The following is a 22,195-nucleotide window of genomic DNA, read 5'->3' as shown; positions in this document are numbered from 1 at the left end:
ATATATTCTAATAATATATTTTCTTTACTATCACTCTTTATCAATTTAACACATCCTTGCTGAATAAAAGTATTGATTTTATTTAAAAAAAAAAAAAGAAAGAAAAAAAATTACTGACCCCAAATTACTGACCAGTAGTGTATATTGTTATTACAAAATATTTATATTTTAAAAACATAGCTTCTTTTTTTTTTTTTTACTTTTTATTCAAAGTATCCTAAAAAAGTATCACTTGTTCTGAAAAAATATTAAGCAGCAGAACTGTTTCCAACTTTGATAATGAATCATCATATTAGAATGATTTCTAAAGGATCATGTGATAATGATCCTAAAAATTCAGCTCTGCATCACAGAAATAAATCGTAATTTAAAGTATAATAAATGTAAAAACAATTATTTTAAATTGTAATAATATATCACAATATTAAATTTTTTTCTGTATTTTTGATCAAATAAATGCAGGCTTGATGAGCAGAAGAAGAAACTTCTTTCAAAAAACATTATTGGTTTATTTTTTTATAATTTTAGTTTATCCAATATGATCATTCCTTTAGGATTAGATTTATATATATATATATATATATATATATATATAGTATATATATATATATATATATATATACACAGGTATATATATATATATATATATATATATATATAAATAAATTTAAATAACAATACTAAACATATATTAAATATTTTATTCATATATTGAACAGAATGTTTTTAATAATAATGCACAAAAAAATATTTAAAATATAGTTATTATTAAATAAGCAAATAAATGAATGTGGTTACTGCTGAATTAAGAAATTATATGAATGATAAAATATATTATAAAGATTTACATATGATTTTTTTTTTTTTATAGTTTTCCTTTTCTTGTACTATACTGTTATAATGGATATGAATAAAAAATACTCTCTTTCATGAATAGCTGCTACTGAGGTCAAATATGAAGACTGATGAAGGCAAGTGGGAAGTTACCTTGGACCTGTGCACTTCTCCATCATCATCCTCCCCGCCGACACCCAGGACTTTGCGGGACTTGAGGCGACTCACAAGATCAGTCTGACTGTGCTTCTTCATGAGAGGTGGAGGTGTGGAAGACATGGCAGCGAAGGAAAGCAGGCACTTCAATGAGCTGTCAGATAGACTGAGGAAAGGATAATACATCAGCAGGAGCACTTTCACAGAACTGTTTGTTCCTAGTATTCCAGTAACAGAGAAAAAATATATGCACAACAAGTAATATGCAGGGTTTGTGAAATATACCAACAGCATGCCATTTTGTTTCACATCTATACTAAGAATAATCATAGCTATCAGTAAGGATTTTCTACAGGCAAAACAAAACAAGACAGCAATAGAAAAATATATAAACACTGTAGTGTGACCTATTGAAACAAGCCCACATCTTCCCACACAGGCGCACACACAAAGATCCAGAGGAAACTGTGTTAGCTGAATAGGGATATACTAAAAACATTTTAAAAGACTGAAAAAAAGGTTATAACCAGACACAGGGAAAGAGTGTGTGTGTAGATGTCCACAGATTTCCCTTACAATGCCCTTCATTCACAAAATTCTATATATTACCTATGACTCTTGCATGTTTGTAACATACACTATACTGTTCAAAATTTTGGGGTTGGTAAAATGTTTTCAAAAATACGTTTTTTTAGTTAGCGCTTGTAGCCCTGTGGGCAGTGCGCCAATATATAGCGCTGTTACACTGCGGGCGTCCCGAGTTCGAATCTCAGCTTGTGGACCTTTCCCGATCTCACCCCCTCTCTCTCTTCCACACTGCTTCCTGTCACACACTACACTGTCCTATATAAATAACACAAAAATGCAAAAAAAAAAAAAAAAAAAAAAAAAAATCAAAAAGGCTGTATTTAATCAATCATTCGCTTATGTAAACCTGTAAAATTATTTTTATAATCTAAAATATGTTTCATATATTTTAATATACTTCAACGGCCATAACTTAACTTTTCAATGTCACATGATTCTTTAGAAATCACTATAATATGCTAATACGATGCTCAAAAATATTTTTTATCAATGTTAAAAACAGTTTACAAAAAAAATATATGTTTTTGTGGAAACCATGATAAATTAAAGATTATGTGATGAATAAAAAGTTCAAAACACAACATTTATTGGAAAAGTAAATCTTTTCTAACATTATAAAATGTCTTTACTCTCAATTTCATGGACCCTGAATAAAAGTATCAACTCTATTAAACACATTTTACCATGCTTGAATAAACTCCAAAATCAGCATAGACAACATAAAAACATAATTATAATTTTAAATTTTTGTTGTTTTTAATGTAGGTATCAATTATAGGAGAGTGCATATAACCAAACTTAAAAATTCGATATTCCAAAAAAAAATGACCATAAACACTGGGGGGTTTTTTTCAGAAAAATGTAGGCAACGGTGACTCAGTCATGCATTACACTTTAGAGTCAATAAGCTTTGAACAGCATAAAAGAATTTCATTTTTAGGTGGGAATAACTATACACATTATGTCTCATCAGTAGGAAATGTTATGTATACAGAACACACTTTCAAAGAGGTTTAAAGACTACAGATTTCTGCAGCACAGAGGGGAAGAGGACATGTTTCTCTGATATCTTGTGCAGATTGCTTATTGAACAACCCAAAGCCTGTCTAATCTAATTGATTAGGTTTGGTGTTAATGAATAGAGCTTGATTCATGACAGCAGCTGCCCATGTTGATCTCAGCACTTCAGCCCTCGATCTAATGAGGACAGAAAGCACAGTCTGAGGCTGCTCAGCTTATTGTGAGACACTAGATGCTACTTACTGCTAAAAGATTTACTGATGTTGCCGAAGGAGAACTGCAGGGTTAAAACTGTTGTTCTGTTCCATTACTCAACCCATTCCCATTAGACAACTGAGCAAGGCAGCTAATAAAAAAGAAAGAGGAAAAATTGCAGCCACTTGCCAAAATAGAGCACAAATTTCCTTTACTGAGGCATTTAACCAACAGCCGCCAGTACTAAAGAGATTTTTTTTACATAAAGAAGCAAGTCTAAATAGAATATTAAAGCATTTCTAAATGCTATTACCATGGTCTCTAATAATAATAATCCCACTGACATAATGAAAGTTAAGTAGGCTCTTGGCTGTAACCTTATGGGATTCATACTTGAACCTGAACAGCTCTAGTAAAAGTAAAAGTCTGTTATGGTCTTTCACAAAGAATCCTCTGCAATGTTCCAGGACAGTATGTTAATACAAAATGATAGAACAGAACAGATAGACAGTGACAAAAAGTCATCAACAACTCTCATAAAAGTATAAATTCAGTGAGATACACTTGAACACCAATTATTCATGCTCCAGTTTATGCTGGGAAGACTACAAACGTGACTGAATCATAAGCATTTTTCAGTGTAGCCCTATAGCAAAGCTGGGATGGTGCAATAACAGTAACAATAAAAGTAAACCCCCCAAAACAACAACAATCAAGTAGGCTAAATCATAAACCTTTTTTTCAGCATTTTTACTTCACAATATATTTTTTACAATGCAGAAATCAATTCACCAAAAGATTGTCACAAATCAATACTGAAATAGACTCTATGCAAATCCATATACATTGTGCTAACTGTCATCAAGCATCTTAATATACAAAAAAACAAGACATGACAATGAGCGATAAACTTGACATTCATCCTTTCGTCAGTATCCTTTTTTGAATAGGTGTATATCACAGTCCCATCTGCTAATAAAAACTGGTCTCACCACCTGTTCATTTCACAGCAGTTATTTTGACATTTGGACCCTTCAGCCCGAGAACCCTGCCATCCATGACAGCTCATCCAATTGACCTATCGGTATTCCCCAGTCATGTCGAGTAAGCCACTCAGTCGAGAAATAGTTGCACGGGGAGCGGAACTCGGACATCTCTAGATTTCAGCGCCATAGAGAAACACTGGAAGATCCGAAGCTCGCATAGGTTTGATGGTGTTTATGCTACAAAAATTGAAAAATGATGTGCCTGGGGTACTTGTAACACTGATTCCAGGTATCCTGAGAGGATGGGCAATATAATTTATTTTATTACATTTCCTAAATCCAAACAAAACAGAGCAAAATGTCCATAAGCATTCAAGCCCAATCCTAATGAAGACGAAAACATTCATTTTCTGGTTGTCATACTCTCATTAAGTTACAATTTTCATCTGCTCAAGCAGAACATTAATGTCATCTTGTGCTTCAGCAAAGTATCTCTGGCTAAAACTAGCTAACGTTAAAGTTAGTACATCCATGATATTACAAACCTTAATAGCGAACTGTTCTCACATTATGTACAGTGTAGGTCAAAAACACATAAACGAAGGTCTACATTTCAGTGCCTCTCCATATTAAACTAGTTAAATGCAAAACCCTGAGATACATGAACAGTGTTGATCCGGGATGTTGTCATCCGCGATCATTATGACCGCAATATGAGACTTCTCCCGCTTGCATTGTGATCTGTAAACCCTCACTTCGAGTTACCCACCATATTTATTTTAAAAAAATATTATATATATCCCTCCATGGAATATTTAATTCCCACATGAATGGTGGCCTTTCTGTATCCAAAACTGTGCAAAAACATCGTGGGACAAGGTTTTCACACAGCTGTCATTGTAAGAAAGTGAGCAGCTCTGTTTGTTTGTCCGAGAGAGCAACAGTAACTAAGGGGGGCGGGGCTTACCAATAGGTCAATTGTTATTCAATCTCATAATATTATCTTCACAGCAAACGTTAATTTGCTTCAGTTGCCTAGTAACACAAATGGTATGAACTTTGTGCCTTTCATATGATCATAAAGATATTAAGGGATCATGCCTCTCTAATCATTAATCCACTATTTGAGGTTGGCTGTTATTAATGATGTGCCCTCTATTCAAATGTTGAGCATCTCATTTCCTCTGTCATTGTATTTACGTTCAAAGACGGTTTTATGAAGTGCACAGAGGCCAAACATTTTAATTCCAGATTAGTCGCGTGCTTACAATGTGTCACATAATCATCCCAGTGTTTGCCAACACATTTAAACTGACGATTAAAAAAGTATTTTACATCAGGTTGTAGGGTTGGGTGCTGTCTACAAAATTGGCATTGGACCATGTCTACAGTGAAGCATTGCAATGGATGATGACATCGTCCGGGGTGGGGGCTGGGGATTGGGGATTGGGGTTTAAGGGGGTGTGCCCGAAGCGTTGCCTGTTACATTACAGTACATAAAAGTTCACTTACCACATAAAGAGAGTAAGAAGAGATGACTGAGGACGATGGCGAATGATTTGCAGATCCAATGCCAGGATCTGCAGTTTCAATGCCCACAATTTATATACAGTATAATTGCCCAATGATATAACAGAGAGAAAGTATTGAAATATATGTTTTCCTCCCATCTCATATTTATTCCCTTTAGGGGTTCTGCAGCACACGTCATTTTCTTTCTGAACATTTGGCTATTGGGATTGCGGGGGAGGGCTCAACATCATGATGTCTAACAGCCATGGGCAATGGTCGATGGCATCGTCTATCGGCCCAAACCTATCAGGTTGTCAGTTCTTCAGTTTATTTTGAAAGATGACCGGTATTTTTGATTTTGTTTACTTGTACAATATGGACACACAACAAATGCATCATTTGGGAAAAGAGTTAGATTTGGAAGATAATTGCTTAGAAGAGATCTGAACGAGGGAGCAATAAACACTAAAATGTACCCACAACAAACTATTTAATTATCTATTTTGCTGACAGCACCAGAATAACTAAAAAATTATGATGAATCAGCCTGAAGGTCGAAACTGGCTGACCTGGTAATTTGGTACAGGAACAACAACCTCTCCCTAAAGATGAAGCAAAAACTAAAAAAAACAAAAAAAATAAAAATATTTACACTATATTTAAAAAAAAAAAAAAGCATCAGTAAGAAGATTTATAACAACAGTATTTACAAAAAAAAAAATTCAGTAAAGTATTTTAAGCTCTGAACCAACCGATTCATAACATATGTAAGCAAAGTCCATAAAGTGAATGTGAAATTTATTAAAATATTACTGATATGCACTGAATTCAGCTTTTGCATTTCTTGTTTTTCATGCTGAAGATGATGCTACCAGAAATCTTCAAAAAACAAAAAAAGTTGATGAATTACTCTTCAATTACACATCACATATATAATACATATTTTACGTACACACATTTGTTACTAAGGCAGATACATCCAAACACATTTTTTTCTAAAGAGTTGGCGGAGGCATTTACCTCATTGTCATGGCAACAGTTCATGATTAAGTCTGATTATGTCAGGGTTTGATGGAAAAATCACACCAGACTGTTCAAACATTTCATGACCCGATAACCAGCGATTGAACATTCTGTGCAAAACACCAACAAATGGCAAACCATATACTGATCCAACTACACCTGCTGGAAGTTTATTGAGACAGTGGGAGCTAGCCTTTGCAAGTAAATGCTGATACTGCAGGGCATCACTAAATAATTCTCCATCTCAGCCCCTACCCTCCACTTCCCCTATGACCAATACAATCTGCGGTATCTTCACTTACTACCGTTATCAAGAAGGCTTCTCCTGCTTCCACTCCCATCTGCACTATAACTAGGGTTGGGCAAAGTCTACACAACTGGCATCAGACAATGTCTACAGTGAAACATCATGATGGACGATGACATCGGGGGGCAAGGGGGAGTTAGGGGTGTGCCCGAAGAGTGAATCCGTATTCAGAAAGGCACGGTAAACAAATATCGATTGCTAATGGTTGCCTGTTAAATACAGTACATAAAAATTCACTTACCACATAAACAGAGTAAGGAGAGATGACTGAGGAAAATGGCGAATGATTTGCAAAATGTGTGGCAAGTACTGCCGCTAACAGAGTATGTGCAATCGTGAATCTCGAAAGTGAAAGTGAAAATAAAAAGCGATCGTGCATTCAAAGCAGTTTCAACGCCAGGCATAATAGCAGCTCTCTGATGCCCGCAATTTATATACAGTGTAATTGCCCAATGATATAACTGTGAGAGAAAATACTGAAATATACATTTTCCTCCCATCTTGTATTTATTCCCTTTAGGGGTTCTGTAGTACACGTCATTTTCTTTCAGAACACGGTATTGGGATGCGGTGGGTTGCGGGGGCGGGTATCACAATGCTGGGTATCATCGTCTATCGGCCCAACTCTAACTATAACCTGCCTACACATACATCACTCCTACACAGCACACCAACACCGTACTCTGCATAGTCTAGCTAAATATAAATTCACTTCCATTCGATTTTAAATTTTTTAAATTAAATTACATCTAAATTCTGGGGTTATCACAGAGATGGAGTCAGAAAATGATTCAGTCTACTTCTCCTTTAAGGGTAAATATTCAGTAAATAACATAAAATGTACATAAATGTTAAAAGACATTTAAAGGGATAGTTCACCCAAAAATAAAAATTCCATTAATTACTCACTCTCATGACATTCCAAACCTGTAAGATCTTCGTTCACCTTCAGAACACAATTTAAAATATTTTTTATTAAATCTGAGCGCTTTTAGCGTGCATAGACAGCAAAACAACTGACACATTCAAAGCCCAGAAATGTAAGGACATCATCAAAATAGTCTATGTGACATCAGTGGTTCAACCATAATTTTATGAAGCTACTAGAACACTTTTTGTGCACAAAGAAAATAAAAATAATGATTTTATTCAACAATTTCTTCTATTCTATGTAAGATTTCGACGAGCGTTCACAACAGTACCATGATATGTGCGTGTGCATTCCTCTGCTTGTAAACAAGATGCAGCGCATCCGGGTTCTACATCAGAATAATCATATGCATGTGTTGTAGGTGTAGACTGACACAGAAGAGAAGAATTGTTGAATTGCTGTCTGTGCAGGGTCAGAAGGCTCTCAGATTTCATCAGAAATAGCTTAATTTGTGTTCTGAAGATGAAGGGCTTACAGGTTTGGAATGGCATGAGGGTGAGTAATTAATGACAGAATTTTTATTTTTGGGTGAACTATCCCTTAAAATGAAGTGATTGCCTAAAAAAAATTATTCTGTCATAATTTACTGAAACAATTGTCTACATGACTTTAAAAATCTGAACTAATTTTAGAATAATAAGTCATCATACACTTGTCGACTGTAAATGGTCACATAGAAAAATTACATTATACACACTACCAGCAGGGATCCAGACAAAAAAAATCCTATAAGAAAAAAACTTATAACCCAAATAATTTTTTTAGGTGCCACAGAATAAACGTTTTTTATTTATTTTATTTTTATTTTTTTACATCTCAATCATACTGTCATGTGTTTATGTCTCATCTTTTCTTGACTTTAGCAGCATTTTAATCCATCTTGCAGATGACCTGGGAACTAAGGTTCACTTAAAGTGGGAACTAAATGTCTTTTCCAACTTGAAATATACAGTCACAAATAATTGTCCATTACATAGAATCTGTGCCAATATCGAGGACCATAAGCATCACTTGGCCACTGAGTGTAGTTTGGGCTCCTCCTCAATGCATCCTGTAAATGTTGTCACATGGCTTTCACACATTCAGTCTGTTTTTCTTCATTAGTAAAATGCAGTTTTATAGGAGGAGTTAAATCATGTAGACAAAAGGTTAAGTAAAAATATTAATATGCAATAGCGCATAAATAAAGCAATATAGCTCCTCTTTATAGTTATTTTTCTAGCTGACTGATGAGCTTATAGACACCTAATGGTTATTCTGAGGTAAATTTATTATTACGTTGAAATGTTTACAAGCTTTACACGTTTGAAACACTAAATAAGCTTTTACACGAGACATTCCAGAAAGTTGTACTGTAGGCTCTTTTATAAAATAGGCTACTTTTTAAGGTTAATTCATCTTCATTATGTACTATAGTAGTAAAGTGAAAGATATAATGCGTTCACTTGCCGGTTGAACTGAGCCAAAAAAGATATCGCCCCTCTCACAAAAAAGAGCCAAAAAACTATATTAATTTTTTAAATTCCTTATATGAATTTGCCATAATTTTAAAGCTGATACTTTGTTTATTAAAAAGTAACAAAGCTACCATATTGTTTGCGATTACTGGACGGCAAGTGCGCTTCCAATAATGTGACGTTCACGCATTAACACAATAGTATATAGAACTAAGATCATAATAAGAAGAAGCCATATTGGTAATGATTATAAATGAGAATTGTTAACAATAGGGCTGGGCGATATATCTAACGATATAATCATGAGCATCTAGTCAGTAAAGCCGGTTCCCTGATTAGCGCTAAATCGCCATCACCTGCTTTCAAATGGACCGGCATTTAATAGACAGAGCCGTAGATCACTGACAAGCTACGCAATATCGCGTTCATTATTGCAGATGTATCGCCTTCGATAATCAACGCGATATTGCGTAGCTTGTCAGTGATCTACGGCTCTGTCTATTAAATGCCGCTCCATTTGAAAGCAGGTGATGGCGATTTAGCGCTAATCAGGGAACCGGCTTTACTGACTAGATGCGCATGATTATATCGTTAGATATATCGCCCAGCCCTAGTTAACAATATTGGCAATATTCATACAGCTGACTGACAGCTTTACCTGTTGTAGTTTGTTCAAGTTGCTTTTCAACATCATTTTCGATCTCTCTCGTGCTGCACAACTGAGCTGCATTTACCAGGTGTGCCGTCAGCGCTGGCGCTCGGCAGAGATGAGGACTGTTTGAAACTCTTTTTTTCCACTAAAACTTTGATTTGCATCATCTTTAATATGTGAACATAAAAGATGTGTTTGCAAAACAATCAGGAAAAAAGGCATTGCATGCAAATTTTTAAGTCATAACATATAAATATACACAGTCGCTAGTGGCAACCTCAGCAAAAAGTTCACTTGCAAATTATTATTTTTGGTCGCAAATGCGACCATTTTAGTCACAGTCTGGAGCCTGACCAGATTTTCAGGCTTGTTCCAAAGAAAACAAACCCTCACAGAAACATCCAATTTGTTGCAAGAAGACACATGACAAATGAAAACAATATGCATTCTAAAATCAGCTCAAAATATCAAACATGTTTGATATCCTCTGTCTGGATGGATTCATAGTCTGAAAAAATCTGTACCCATCATACACTACAAAATTTTGTGTGAAATCTGTCATCTTCAACTGCCCAAAACCAGCAGACTGACTCTCCAGACCTGTCCAGACTGCAAATTAGAGAACAACTCTGGACAAAAGTAAGTGTATTCCATTCTTTACTTTCTTCTGTATGACACAAAAAAAAGATAAATTTTTGCGACAGGGCTCTCGTGAGATTTATGGGTTTAAAACAAACCTAAAGGAAGAGTAAACAAATGTGTTCATAGACATAATAGCATTAAGTACATTATATAGGCTATAAAGTACTAAAAATCAGTACGGTTACATAATTTAACATTATATAGAGTAAAGCTCCAGAGGCATTTCACTTACAGTGTATTTATTTACACTGTACATTTGGCTATAATTAACCTCAATACCTACAATAACTAATTTCTCAATAACTCGATTCATTAAAATAGATTTTACATGCATGCACCCAGAGAGGACAAAACATGTAGCTTTTTGGCCTGTTGCTCAGTTACCTTTTTGTGACAGAGCCCTCTTGACCCTAAACAAACAGTTTGGCAGTAATCTAGTCATTAAGTGCTTCCTGCTGCTTAAGAAAACATTGAATCTATGCGAGGTAAAAGAGGTTTGCGGAAAAAAAAAAACAGGCTTTGAATGTGGAGAACCCTTCACAACACAGACATTTCAAAGTCTGAACAGCAGAGATGAACTTCCTGATCTCATGTACACATCAGTCAAGCTTTCGGCATGACAACACACTCTCATACTCAGCAGATAAGAAAGGTCAGTGCAGATCTGGGTGGGATTTACAGTCATGGATATTACATGAATTGGGATCTGACAGATTAAACATTTCACCCCAAGCACAAATTTGGAGTGCAAAGGTTCCTTAAAACAAGGCATCCATTGCTCACAGAAACTAAACAATGAGATGGAGGTGACGCTGTGTTGAATATCTAATCGATGTGTTAGCCAGTGCTTCACTGTGCTATATTAAGTAGGTTCCATTTCAGTTGTCAGGGAAAGCAGTTTTTCTGCATTATTACAATGCAATGCCTTCAGCTAAGAGTCATTAGCTGCAAGCAGGACCAACACCTTTTGAGAGAATCTGAGAACCCCTCTAAGTCTGATGCTTTAAGCTGTCAGGCCGGTCATATTGATTTGAAGAGTTCTGCATGACGCCTTCCACTGGATCTTCAGAACTGCCTCTGAAAGCAGCTACATGATGTCTACAAGAAACACCTCCAGTATAAAGTTTAAAGTCGTTAAGTAGCAGACACTGAAATGGGCTGTTTTAAGCTGACAGCATTTTCATTATTCCGTATTACTGGAGCACAAACAGTTCCCACAATCAGTGCTCAAAATTAAGTTGGCACTGCCATTTTTTAATTTATTACCTAATGTTTATTAAAACATCCAGTGCTACTTGCTGTAATTTCAGAAACAAATAATTTCTGTGAATCATGCTTTCTGGCAGCTGGCATGTGAAGGAAAGCTCTGCCTGCTGTGTTTAAGTCCAGGAGCTGCTCTCAGTCACCTCAGTGGAAATAATGTGAACAAGCAGCACAGTCCCAGTGAAGTAAAACGGAGCCGGCATAATGCTCATATTCCAACCTATGAGGTGATTCATCAGCAGAAATAGACAGCCTCTAAACAATAAAAACTTCAATTTTTCCACCAGACAAAAAAAAACAAAGGGCGACAGGAAGACACACTGTAGTACAAAATTCAAACAGTTGTCATAAGGTTGTATTTCATACTACTACACTAGAAAAATAATGTGGTAAGTTCTACATTGTAGTTTGTTCAAATGAGTACAAATGCAGAATTTGTTAAAAATGTCCATATAGAAAGCTTTGTTTACAGCAGACACCAAAGAAACTCTTTAAGTGCCACCTGCTGGCAGAGAGTGAATCTGCATCTCATTCAGCTCGTCTGCTGTTTTTGTTTCATGCAGTTATTTTTATGTACAGTTTCACAAAACTGAAATCAAACCATTCTGTTTTTGCTTCAAATTTCGAAATTATACCATCTAATTTAGATTAAAAACTGCTCATGTTGCATGTATGCAGCATCTTTGTTTGGATCATGATTAAAATGCAATTGTTGCCTCTAAGTTTAAATGGAAAGAGTACAGACAAAGCCTTATTTTGTTTATATGAAGAGATTTCTTTTATTTGTGTTGCTTGTTTTAACATTTCTATTTAGTTTTGTTATTTACATTTTCATTATATTTAAATTTAGTTATTTAGCAGACGCTTTTATCCAAAGCGACTTACAGATGAGGAAAATAGAAGCAATCCAAACCAACAAAAGAACAATAATATGAAAGTGCTATATTAGTATATTATTATAGTGTTATATTTCAATTTCACAAAGAAATATGCAGCATTTTGTCCAAGCAATAATAAAAGGACACGTTTAATTTATAATTGTCTTAAATCTCATTTTGTAAAAAAAAAAATCATAAATCGAATCGTGAAATCATCAGAATTGTGAATCGAATCGTGAGTTGAGTGAATCATTACATCCCTAAGTATTTCTATAAAATAATTGTTTGCTACATTTTACACTGAGTCGAGTATTGATCAAGGCTATTATCATTAACTAAACCCATAAAACGTTTTTTTCATTCACTGAAATAATAAAATTACTAAATATACAATAAGATGTTAACAGAAAATTATTAAAAATATAAATAAATAAATATATATATATATATATATATAGATTATATATATATATATATATATATCAATTCATTGTGTATATATATATATATATCTATATTATATATATATATATATATATATATATACACACACATATATATATACATATATATATATAATATATATATATATATATATATACATATACACAATTGAAATTACAAAAACAACTGAATTCATAAGGCTTAAAATGAAAAAAGATATGAAATCATCTAATTCAAAATAGTAACAAAAACTAGAATAGCATATCAATGACACTAATATAACATCATGAAAAATCTTGTAATGTAATATTTATATAGATTTGAATAAACTTCAAATGCAAAAAATCTGTATCTGCACCCTAAGCAAGCTGCACAAAGTAGAATGACCAAATTAGATCTCAACAACAAAGTTGCTTAGACAAGAAGGCGGAAGATATAATTGTGGGCCAAGCTAACAACATTCATGAAACAACACAAAATATATTAGGAATACAACAGCTATGATATGAGATTAATGACCCATGCAATTCAAATCTAAGAACACTGAATAACATCTCATGATATTTGTAAAAACGCTGAACTTTCAGTTATCAGTTTTGTTTTGTTTGTTTTTTTCAGTTATCACAGCAATAATTTGATTCACTCAGAGTGAATTTGTCTCCCACACTTTTCCTCCCCGATGGCTCAGAGCAATAATAAACTAAGCCGTTTGCTTACACTAGCTGGACAACTTTAGCTGTAATAAGCAATCTCTGAACATGAACACCAAGTTAACAAAAGAAACTGTTCAACCATTAAATTACAAGCCTGCCTCTCAATCAAACTTTGACAGCATCAAACCAGTTTCAAATTATAGCCTATTTAACAATTATTTAGTGGTGACTAGAAAGCAAATCATTCTGCTGCCTTCAACATGTCTGGGTTAAAATCTTCAGTGCCAAAAGTAGGTAAATGCATTTGCTATAAACTAAAGATTTTGCACACAGCCATCAAGCAAATAATCATAATGCATTTATAATCTTAAATTGATTCTGAGTAAACAGTTCAGCCTACAAGTGTGTTTATTGTTATAAAGTTTAGTAAAATACAGAATGACATCTGCAGTCATTCCTACTTGACTAACATTCTTCTGGGGAAAAGACATAATATTTCAATTTTCATAACATTGCACTTGCAGCTGTACAAAAATGCTGAGCATTTAGCCAACTCTGAAAAAATGTAGACAGTCTATGGTTATAAAAATAAATCAGTACAGCTAAATATTTAAAAACTCTTGCCAAAGAGGTTCCGGACAAAGACCCCCAAAGCTAATTAGGTTGGAGGATGAAAAGCCCTTTTTGCTGCTGTGCAGTCATCCATGTCGGACTGTTAAAGGGTTGAGGATGTTCTTTCCATGGCCATGTGTGGGGAAAAATCAATTTGCTTTATATTTAAAGGCTACAGCCATTCTGCACTTTGCTTCACAAAAGACCCTTTGCATCTCATTTAACATGATTAAGTGGAATGAAGCCTCTCATGCCATAGGAATCTTCATATTTTAAACAATAGAGTATGTGTAGTAGTGTTGGGCAATATGGTCATTTTTCAAATCCTCATATCGTCAGCCCATGAGATAGACGATACACGATATTATCGTGCATGGGTGGAGCAAGAGAGAGATGCTCTGTACTTGTCATAGCATAACTATTTGGTGTTTTAAACTGCACAGGTGCGCAAAAGAGTGCCTATGGAATCACCAATAATCGAAAAAATATACTTTCAAACATACTGATAAACTAACGTTAAATATAAAAATACTGTATTTGAAACAGCTAGTTTATATATAGTCGGACACAACTGTCATATCACGCATCCTGTGACAAATTTGCCACATCTGCGCACGGAAGTTATCAGTCTAAATGTTCTGCAAAATCAGTCAACAGTGAAAATCAATAGTAGATTTCATTTAAAGACCAACAGTTCAACACTAAATATTGGACAAAAACGAACATGTTAAATATAAAGTATTTAAAACAGGTAAGTTCATATATTTGGAGTAAAGTTCAATTGAATGGATGCATCAGTCATACAGTGCTCCGGACCGTGCGCCCCATGACGAGCCCGACGCACCGCCACAGAAACAAGAATGAACTAAGTTAGTGAGGGCTTGTTTAATATTGTGTACATATAAAGGCCGTTCAGATTACTTGTTACCAATGAAATAAATAACATATACATACAAACTATGTAGGCTACGTCTGTTTGTGGATGGAGACTTCTTCACTGGGCTACAGGCTCTAAACCTCATTTGCGCGCATGTGTGTGTGAAATACAGTGCTGAAGTGAAATAGTGAGGCAATTTGATAGCTGAATTATAATAGGCCGCCAAATAAAAATAATAACAATTATTATTATTATTATTATTATTTAATACATTAATAGGAGAATGAGCCTAATATCGTCTTGACTATCGACAAAGACATCTGCTATCGTCGATATCTCTATCGTCGATACACAATACTATTGTCTATCTGCACAACCCTTATGTGTAGGGTAAATATAGAAAGATAAATACTTTATTGATCAGAAGGGGAATTTAGTAAATCAAATAATTGTCCTTCCTAATATGTGACAGGCGATCAGTCGATACTGTGAGAAGTACTTTACTGTGCTCTTTGAATGAAAACACGGCATCTGCCACATCAAAGGCAAAATGATCTGCAAAACAGGAAGTTAACCTTCAAAACATATAAAATTCTTCTGTGAAGACTCGAAAATCCTTTAAAAAACAGAGTAAACATTGGCCAAATAAATGAAAACATTAGAAACCAAGCATCACATAAAACCATCATTTATCATTAACCTTAATCGACCCACCATCTGTGTCTCTATTACTTTACAATATTGGTCATAACCAAGCAAATTTAAACAGATGATGCAATGATTATGCTTAAAACTTGTTCACTACACAAGATGCTTATTATCTGGACAAGCTTGGATGCTTTTCTCTTTTTTTCTTATTTTCTGTGTTTTTATGCCAAATGATCCTTTAAAAAAGGTCATGTAGTGTAATGATGATGACGTCAAGTGCAAGGACTAAACAAAATTGTATAGATTGAGACAGATGAGGGCTTTTATGTGGAAAGATGGGAGTGTTTGTCTGCTAAATGCCATGGCAAGGATGGGTGGGGTGCTTGGTGGTGAAGATGATAAGACTAAAATCAATGGCTTTAAACTTTTTCAAAATCTAATTCTAGCAGTAACAGGAAGACAAACAGACACTTGTTATTTGCAGCTTTGGATGCATATTGTTTAATACGCCCCAAAAAAACAGATATATTTAGTTCACCAGCACCAGTCTTGACATACTACAGGTGAAACCAAAAATGTGCCCACTCTGCTGTAAAATAATTTCATAGACAGCCCTCACACTCCTAACCTTATACCTATAAAATTAACCACTGAATGGGAACAACGTTTCCTTCTGGCCCGGGGTTACTGATGACCCGGCCATTTGACTAAGCTCAGAGCCATTACCTCAATCTGAACTGTTAATGTTTCACTTCATGAAGCATAGCATGCATCTTCCTCCGTGATTCAGTCCAAGGCCTCACAAAATCGCTTTTCTACACCAAAAGACACAACGTCTAAAGAGGCTTTAGGAAGAATTTCATTCATCTTAAGTGTCCTGATTGTATTGACTCATGTGACTCAATTAATTATAATGAAATAAATCCAATAAAACAGTTAGAACAATTAATCTAGCCCCTGACCTGTGTGATCATTCAATAAAAAAATTATTTTCCATCAGAATAATTCAAGCTTGAAGTACCACCTTATAGCATATTTTGTTTGCTTCACCTTAGCCGTGTTTTGCATATTTTTCTTAGATTAAGAAGAATATTAATGGTAAAAGTATACAACTGTGATTTTCTGAGAAAAAAAAAAACAATCTAATAATATTACAGATTATAAACATGGCATTATACAAAAAAGAAAAACTACTTACTTCTAGTCAATTAGGATGGAGACAGATTTTTAAAATCCCACTCTCTGAACATATGGTCCAGCGTCTTCTAGTAAAATCTCAGATACACATTCCACCATGCATCAACAGAGAGCTGAGGAACAGGGAAAATGATTAATTAATGTGAAGCAGGTTAAAGAAGTCAGACAGAGCACAGGGGTCCGACCCAATTAAAAGTGTTTCCTGTAATGTATATCCATATGGTGAAGAGCATCACATTAGGTGTCCATTTCGTTTAGAAGCTACAGTAAATCTGTTAAAGGCATTGAAAAGGAAATAGCTATTTCTACTAGGGGTGTGCCATATCATACTGTCCATGATAATACCAGTATACATTTTTACATGATTAAAAAAAGTATCATATCGCGATATCAATAGCGATGCGATGACGTATGGTGGATATACGTTCCCTAGTGCGCACATCAACAACAACAACCCAATAGGTGTGTTCAACTTGAAGTAATCTTTAGCGAAGCGGCACGGAGAGCCATTTCTGGGACGCTTCTGAAACGTGCCACCGCTGGTGTAAACACAATACTATGACTACAGTCGACTCATCGAAAAATATACAAGCTCAATACTAGGCCTGCACGATTCTGGGAAAAATATGAATCACGATTTTTTAGCTTAGAATTGATACACACGATTCTCTACAACGATTTTTTTTTCCTCATGAAAGTAAGTTTATTGCACACATGAACCATGACAAAACAAAACAAATGGAAGTACCAAAAATATTTGTTTTGGCTATAGAACATTGCAACACACCACTGGCCTGTAAACACAAGGCTTCAATGAATAACGAAAGAAACACAAACCACTCTTTAACGCTTGCCTTTTGCAATCATTCAAACTGGCCGTAGGTTACCAAAAAATAGAAGTGCTGCAGGCCTGAACGGCTCTAAATGCTAATTGAAACGTCATTCAACATTCTGAGGGTTCAGTAAAGAAAAGGAGGTAATTGGCCATTGAAGTGCAGTTGCAGTATCAAAAACTAATAATTTATGTTGTAATAAAGCGGCACCTTGACTTTTAATTGCTGGACCTTTTGAGTCGACAGACAGTCACACACTCACTCTCTGCTACACAACACACAGTCACAGACATAGATTTACACACAGCATTAGACAGAACTGTCACACACACACACACAGTCACAGTGGAAACAACACACACCCACACACCACAAACACAGTTAAAACACCCACACAGCTGCCAGCCAGCTGCAATCACCAATACACACAGTTAGTCAGACCACACCATAGTTTTTTTTTTCACACAGGGGCAGTCAGACAGACATACACACACAAACACCCAGAGGTCAGTTCTACACCACACCAAACTCACCAATTTGGACTATGCAAAACATTGTAAGCCTTCCAGGGTGATGGGTATGACTATGTTGGACCTAAGAATCCAATGTCTGTTTTATACATGCCATTTTCTCCTCTTCCATACGGATATAGGGCATCCTTCAGTCAATGTGCCAAGATCTCATTTGTAGCGTCGGGGAAAAAAGAAGTCTGTAGGCACTTGCTCTTCTGGCGAAATCAAATTCGGCTATGAAGTGGACATTAAGGCCCGTTCACACCAAGAAAAAAGATAACTATAAAGATAACTATAAAGATAAGATATTAGCGTAGACCACATCAGCGAACGATATCTCCTGTTTATTCTAAGCGCACGCTCGTCTGCCGCTCTTAAATTCTCGAGCGCGTGCAACAGGATGGATTCTGATTGGCTGTCAATTTTTTTACGTCATCAGTGCAGTTTTGAAAGTGATTCCAACGATATCGTTGTTTTGCTTTGTCTTTATCGATAGTTGTGGTGTGGACGCTGCTGTTCTTTAATACTGAAAACGATTTTTAGAACTATAGTTTATCGTTATCTTTATAGTTATCGTCCTTGGTTGAACGGGCCTTAAGGCTCATGTACGGTTCCAAAAATAAATCCGTCGTTGCTGAAAAATAATCCGCTTGCACTTCTGCCTCGACTACAGTCCGCACTTTCTTGTACATAGCTGGCAGTGCAACGTATGAAAAATAGTTGCGGGATGGTATTTGAGTAGCGTTTGTCCAATGTATGGATCATCTTTTGAAATCCGTCACGTTTACGTGTATATTGGAACCATATATTTTGCTAGATGGTAAGCAATGGCTTCTGTTATTTCCTTACTCCTACTGGAGTTATGTGGGTATGGCGTCGCATTGTGCAAGGTGTCCGTAATAGATGTCTGCATTTTTGGACGACTTTCGGATCTCTTGCCTTGTACGGCTGCTTCATCATATTGCACTTTGTGGTGACGTTTGAGGTGCTGGTAAAGGTTTGTGGTGTTACCTTGCGGTGCTGCAACAAGGGCAAAGCATAAGTTGCAAATCACACCAAATTGACCCTCGTCTTCTTGCTTGAATCCAAAATACTTCCACACCACCGAATGTGAGCCTTTTTTCGGAACAAGTTTGAGACTGAGTGTGTTGGCTGATTCTCGTCACAAAGGACCTGGGTTTTCATCAATATCCATTTTGTTTATTTCCGAACTACCGCGCTCGCTCGACGAGTGAAAGACGAGACTAAAAGGCGCTTTGTCGTTGGCTGAGGGTGAAGCCCGGTGAGAGCGGTCCTTTCAAAATAAAGGCTGATTTTTTTTTTTTTTTTTTTTAAATCGAAGTCATTTAAAAATTAAATCGTGAACAGGGTGAATCGAGATCGCGATTTTATAACGATTTATCGTGCAGGCCTACTGCAGACGCATGCAGTGTAAATTAGGGGTAAATAAGGGGTAAGCCACTCTCGCGGTATTTTGACGTCATACACCGACCAATCTGCTTGAAGTCGAACACACACCTGCTGCTGCTACCTTATGACAATAGATTTACACTTCGAATTAGGTAGTCTGTCAACGATGACAGTAGCTCATTGGAAAATTTTGTTTGCACTTATAAATGCTGCTGCCTGCCAGCTGCAATCACCAATAGAATGTTGTTCCATGTTTTTTTTTTCTATATCGTCATAAATTTCTACACCATTTAAGTCTTTACTGCAACACAGTAAGCCTTCGGGTTCTAGGGTATGACTATCAATCAATGTTTGTTTTATCAGAAACATATATACGGTATAGTTTATCAATATTTCATCTATATATAGCAAAATTTGTTCTTTGTTCTTCTCAATGACTTTGCATCCTTGACATTTTCTAAAAAAAAGAATAAAAATCATATACTTTTTAACAACAAACGCTTGTCTTGTGTAGCTCTGCAATGCGCATGCATACTCTGTGCAGTTCCATTTGAAACAGTAGCTGCAGAAGTACTGACCCAGTGTTTGAAAGTGAAGAAGTTCAAATGCCATTTACAAAAAAAAAAAAAAAACGTTAACCCGCAATCAAGAATGATTTTGAAGTTGGAGGAGAAAATGAGATGGGAGTTTTTCAATATACCCTAACTGTCATGGACCAGAATGCACAGAGTTCATGCAGAGCTAAACAAGATGAGCGTTTGAGGTTAAAAAGTATATAAATTGTATTTTTTTTTAGAAAATGACCAGTTGTTTAATAGATAAGACCCTTATTCCTCATCTGGGATCGTGTAGAACGCTTTGAAGCTGCACTGAAGCTGCAATTTGGACCTTCCATCCAGTGAACCCCATGGAAGTCCACTATATAGAGAAAAACCATGGAATGTTTTCCTCAAAAACCTTAATTTCTTTTCGTCTAAAGAAAGAAATACATGAACATCTTGGATGAGAGGGGGTGAGGAAATTTTAATTCAGAAGTGAACTAATCCTTTAAAGGCACATAATGTAAGCTCTTTTTATTAAAATATCTAATAACCACTAGAACAGTGTTATATATTTTGCCGGTATGAGATTCTGACGGTATGATAACCTTAAGCAAAAATATCACGGTATTGTTGTTACAGCTCTGAAATGTGTTATTTTTAAATGACTGGGTAAAAAAAAATAAAAAAATTTCCGCTGGACACAATATATTTTGTTTTCGAGCAACATACAGAATATTAGAAACAGTAGAATAACTTTATTTTTTCTTTGATTTGTTTCCTAAAAAGAAATAAATAAAGACATCTTTATTTAACCTAAATCTGTAATTGGTTAATTTTAGTTATATAATTCATATACATATTATTTATATCACTTCTTATCATATAGTTATATAATAATAATCATACACATACTTTGATTTAATAATAACCCAAAAACAGAATGTTCTGACAAGCTTTGTGAAATTATACTACATGCCTGAACGAAACAAACAGCAGAAGCTCTGAATGAGACACATATTCACTCTCTGACAGCAGGAGGCGCCTCTGGAACACCTCTGGAACTATTTTCTTCCAATAGTTTGTGCATCATGAACAGTGAGTGATCTGCCTGCTACAGTATTTTTCTCTGTGCATCCATCTTCAGTGTCTCTGGCCTGTGTTAACGGACTTCATATTTTCACATAAATGACATTTTGGAAAATTATTGCATTGCAACTCAGTTTGTGCAAGTCCAGAACAGAGCGTTATAAGGTAAAAAACGGCCGTCAGCATTACATTATTTTCGTCATCAAGAGGGCTCGCGGACATCCGTGCACCCCGTGGTACTGCGCATGTGTCAAGCTTATCTGTCTGCACTCATCTGCGTTGAGTATACTTTTGAAAGCTGTGAGGACACGGCTGTGCGCGAGAAGGAAAGGAACGCTGAATGTGAAGTATACCCGGGCCTTAAGTTCGGTCATCCTACACTCACGTGACTGACCACTCGCTCGCACCAACAGGAGGAGGAGGGCTCAGTGTTACTCTCTACACTGCACTCAGTCTGAGGGATTCCTACTCTTTCAGTCTTTGAGGAGACATGGAAAACAGCGCATACCGCAAGAACGGTATAATGGAAAATATTAGTGGTTTTGAAACCGTGATATTTTCAAATCGCGGTATACCTTGAAACCGGTAATAGGCCCATGCCTAGTACTTACATTATCCCAAATTTTTCAAGGAATGTTTAAATCCAGAGAAATAAGCAATTTTATCTAGTGACACAGACCGTGTCCATAGTGTCATTGTGGCGCCTGCCAATGACGTCATAACCCCACCATTTCCGTTTTGTTTTGTAGAAAACATGGAAACACCAAAGACACTTTAATATGTTGTGCGTTTTAATAGACCGGTGATGACCGCACAGAGTAGCATTATAACAGAACTTTCAAATGTATCTAGTATGATATAACAGCACTGCTTTCCCCCCCCCCACATACTCACGACCGGAAGGTCCGCTGCTTTCGAGCCGTGTGTCATGCTTTCA

General features: G+C 35.7%; 1 protein-coding gene across 3 annotated transcripts in view; it reads right to left on the bottom strand.

Moving 5' to 3' along the window:
• Positions 1–22,195, bottom strand: part of LOC109113481 (tumor protein p53-inducible protein 11-like) — a 37,756-nt gene that overhangs the window by 13,458 nt on the left and 2,103 nt on the right. For 2 of the 3 annotated variants that reach the window (XM_042727501.1, XM_042727502.1), the window contains exons 2-3: positions 16,877–16,988; positions 988–1,156 (exon numbers count right to left, since the gene is read on the bottom strand). In XM_042727501.1, coding sequence (XP_042583435.1) covers positions 988–1,113 — 126 coding nt within the window. In that variant the 5' untranslated portion in view covers positions 1,114–1,156; positions 16,877–16,988. The remainder of the gene's footprint in view (positions 1–987; positions 1,157–16,876; positions 16,989–22,195) is intronic. The other variant, XM_042727504.1, reaches the window with a different exon arrangement.

The sequence above is a fragment of the Cyprinus carpio genome, chromosome B7 (genome assembly GCF_018340385.1).
Source record: "Cyprinus carpio isolate SPL01 chromosome B7, ASM1834038v1, whole genome shotgun sequence".
NCBI lineage: Eukaryota > Metazoa > Chordata > Actinopteri > Cypriniformes > Cyprinidae > Cyprinus > Cyprinus carpio.
This window is presented reverse-complemented; position numbering and strand designations above follow the sequence as displayed.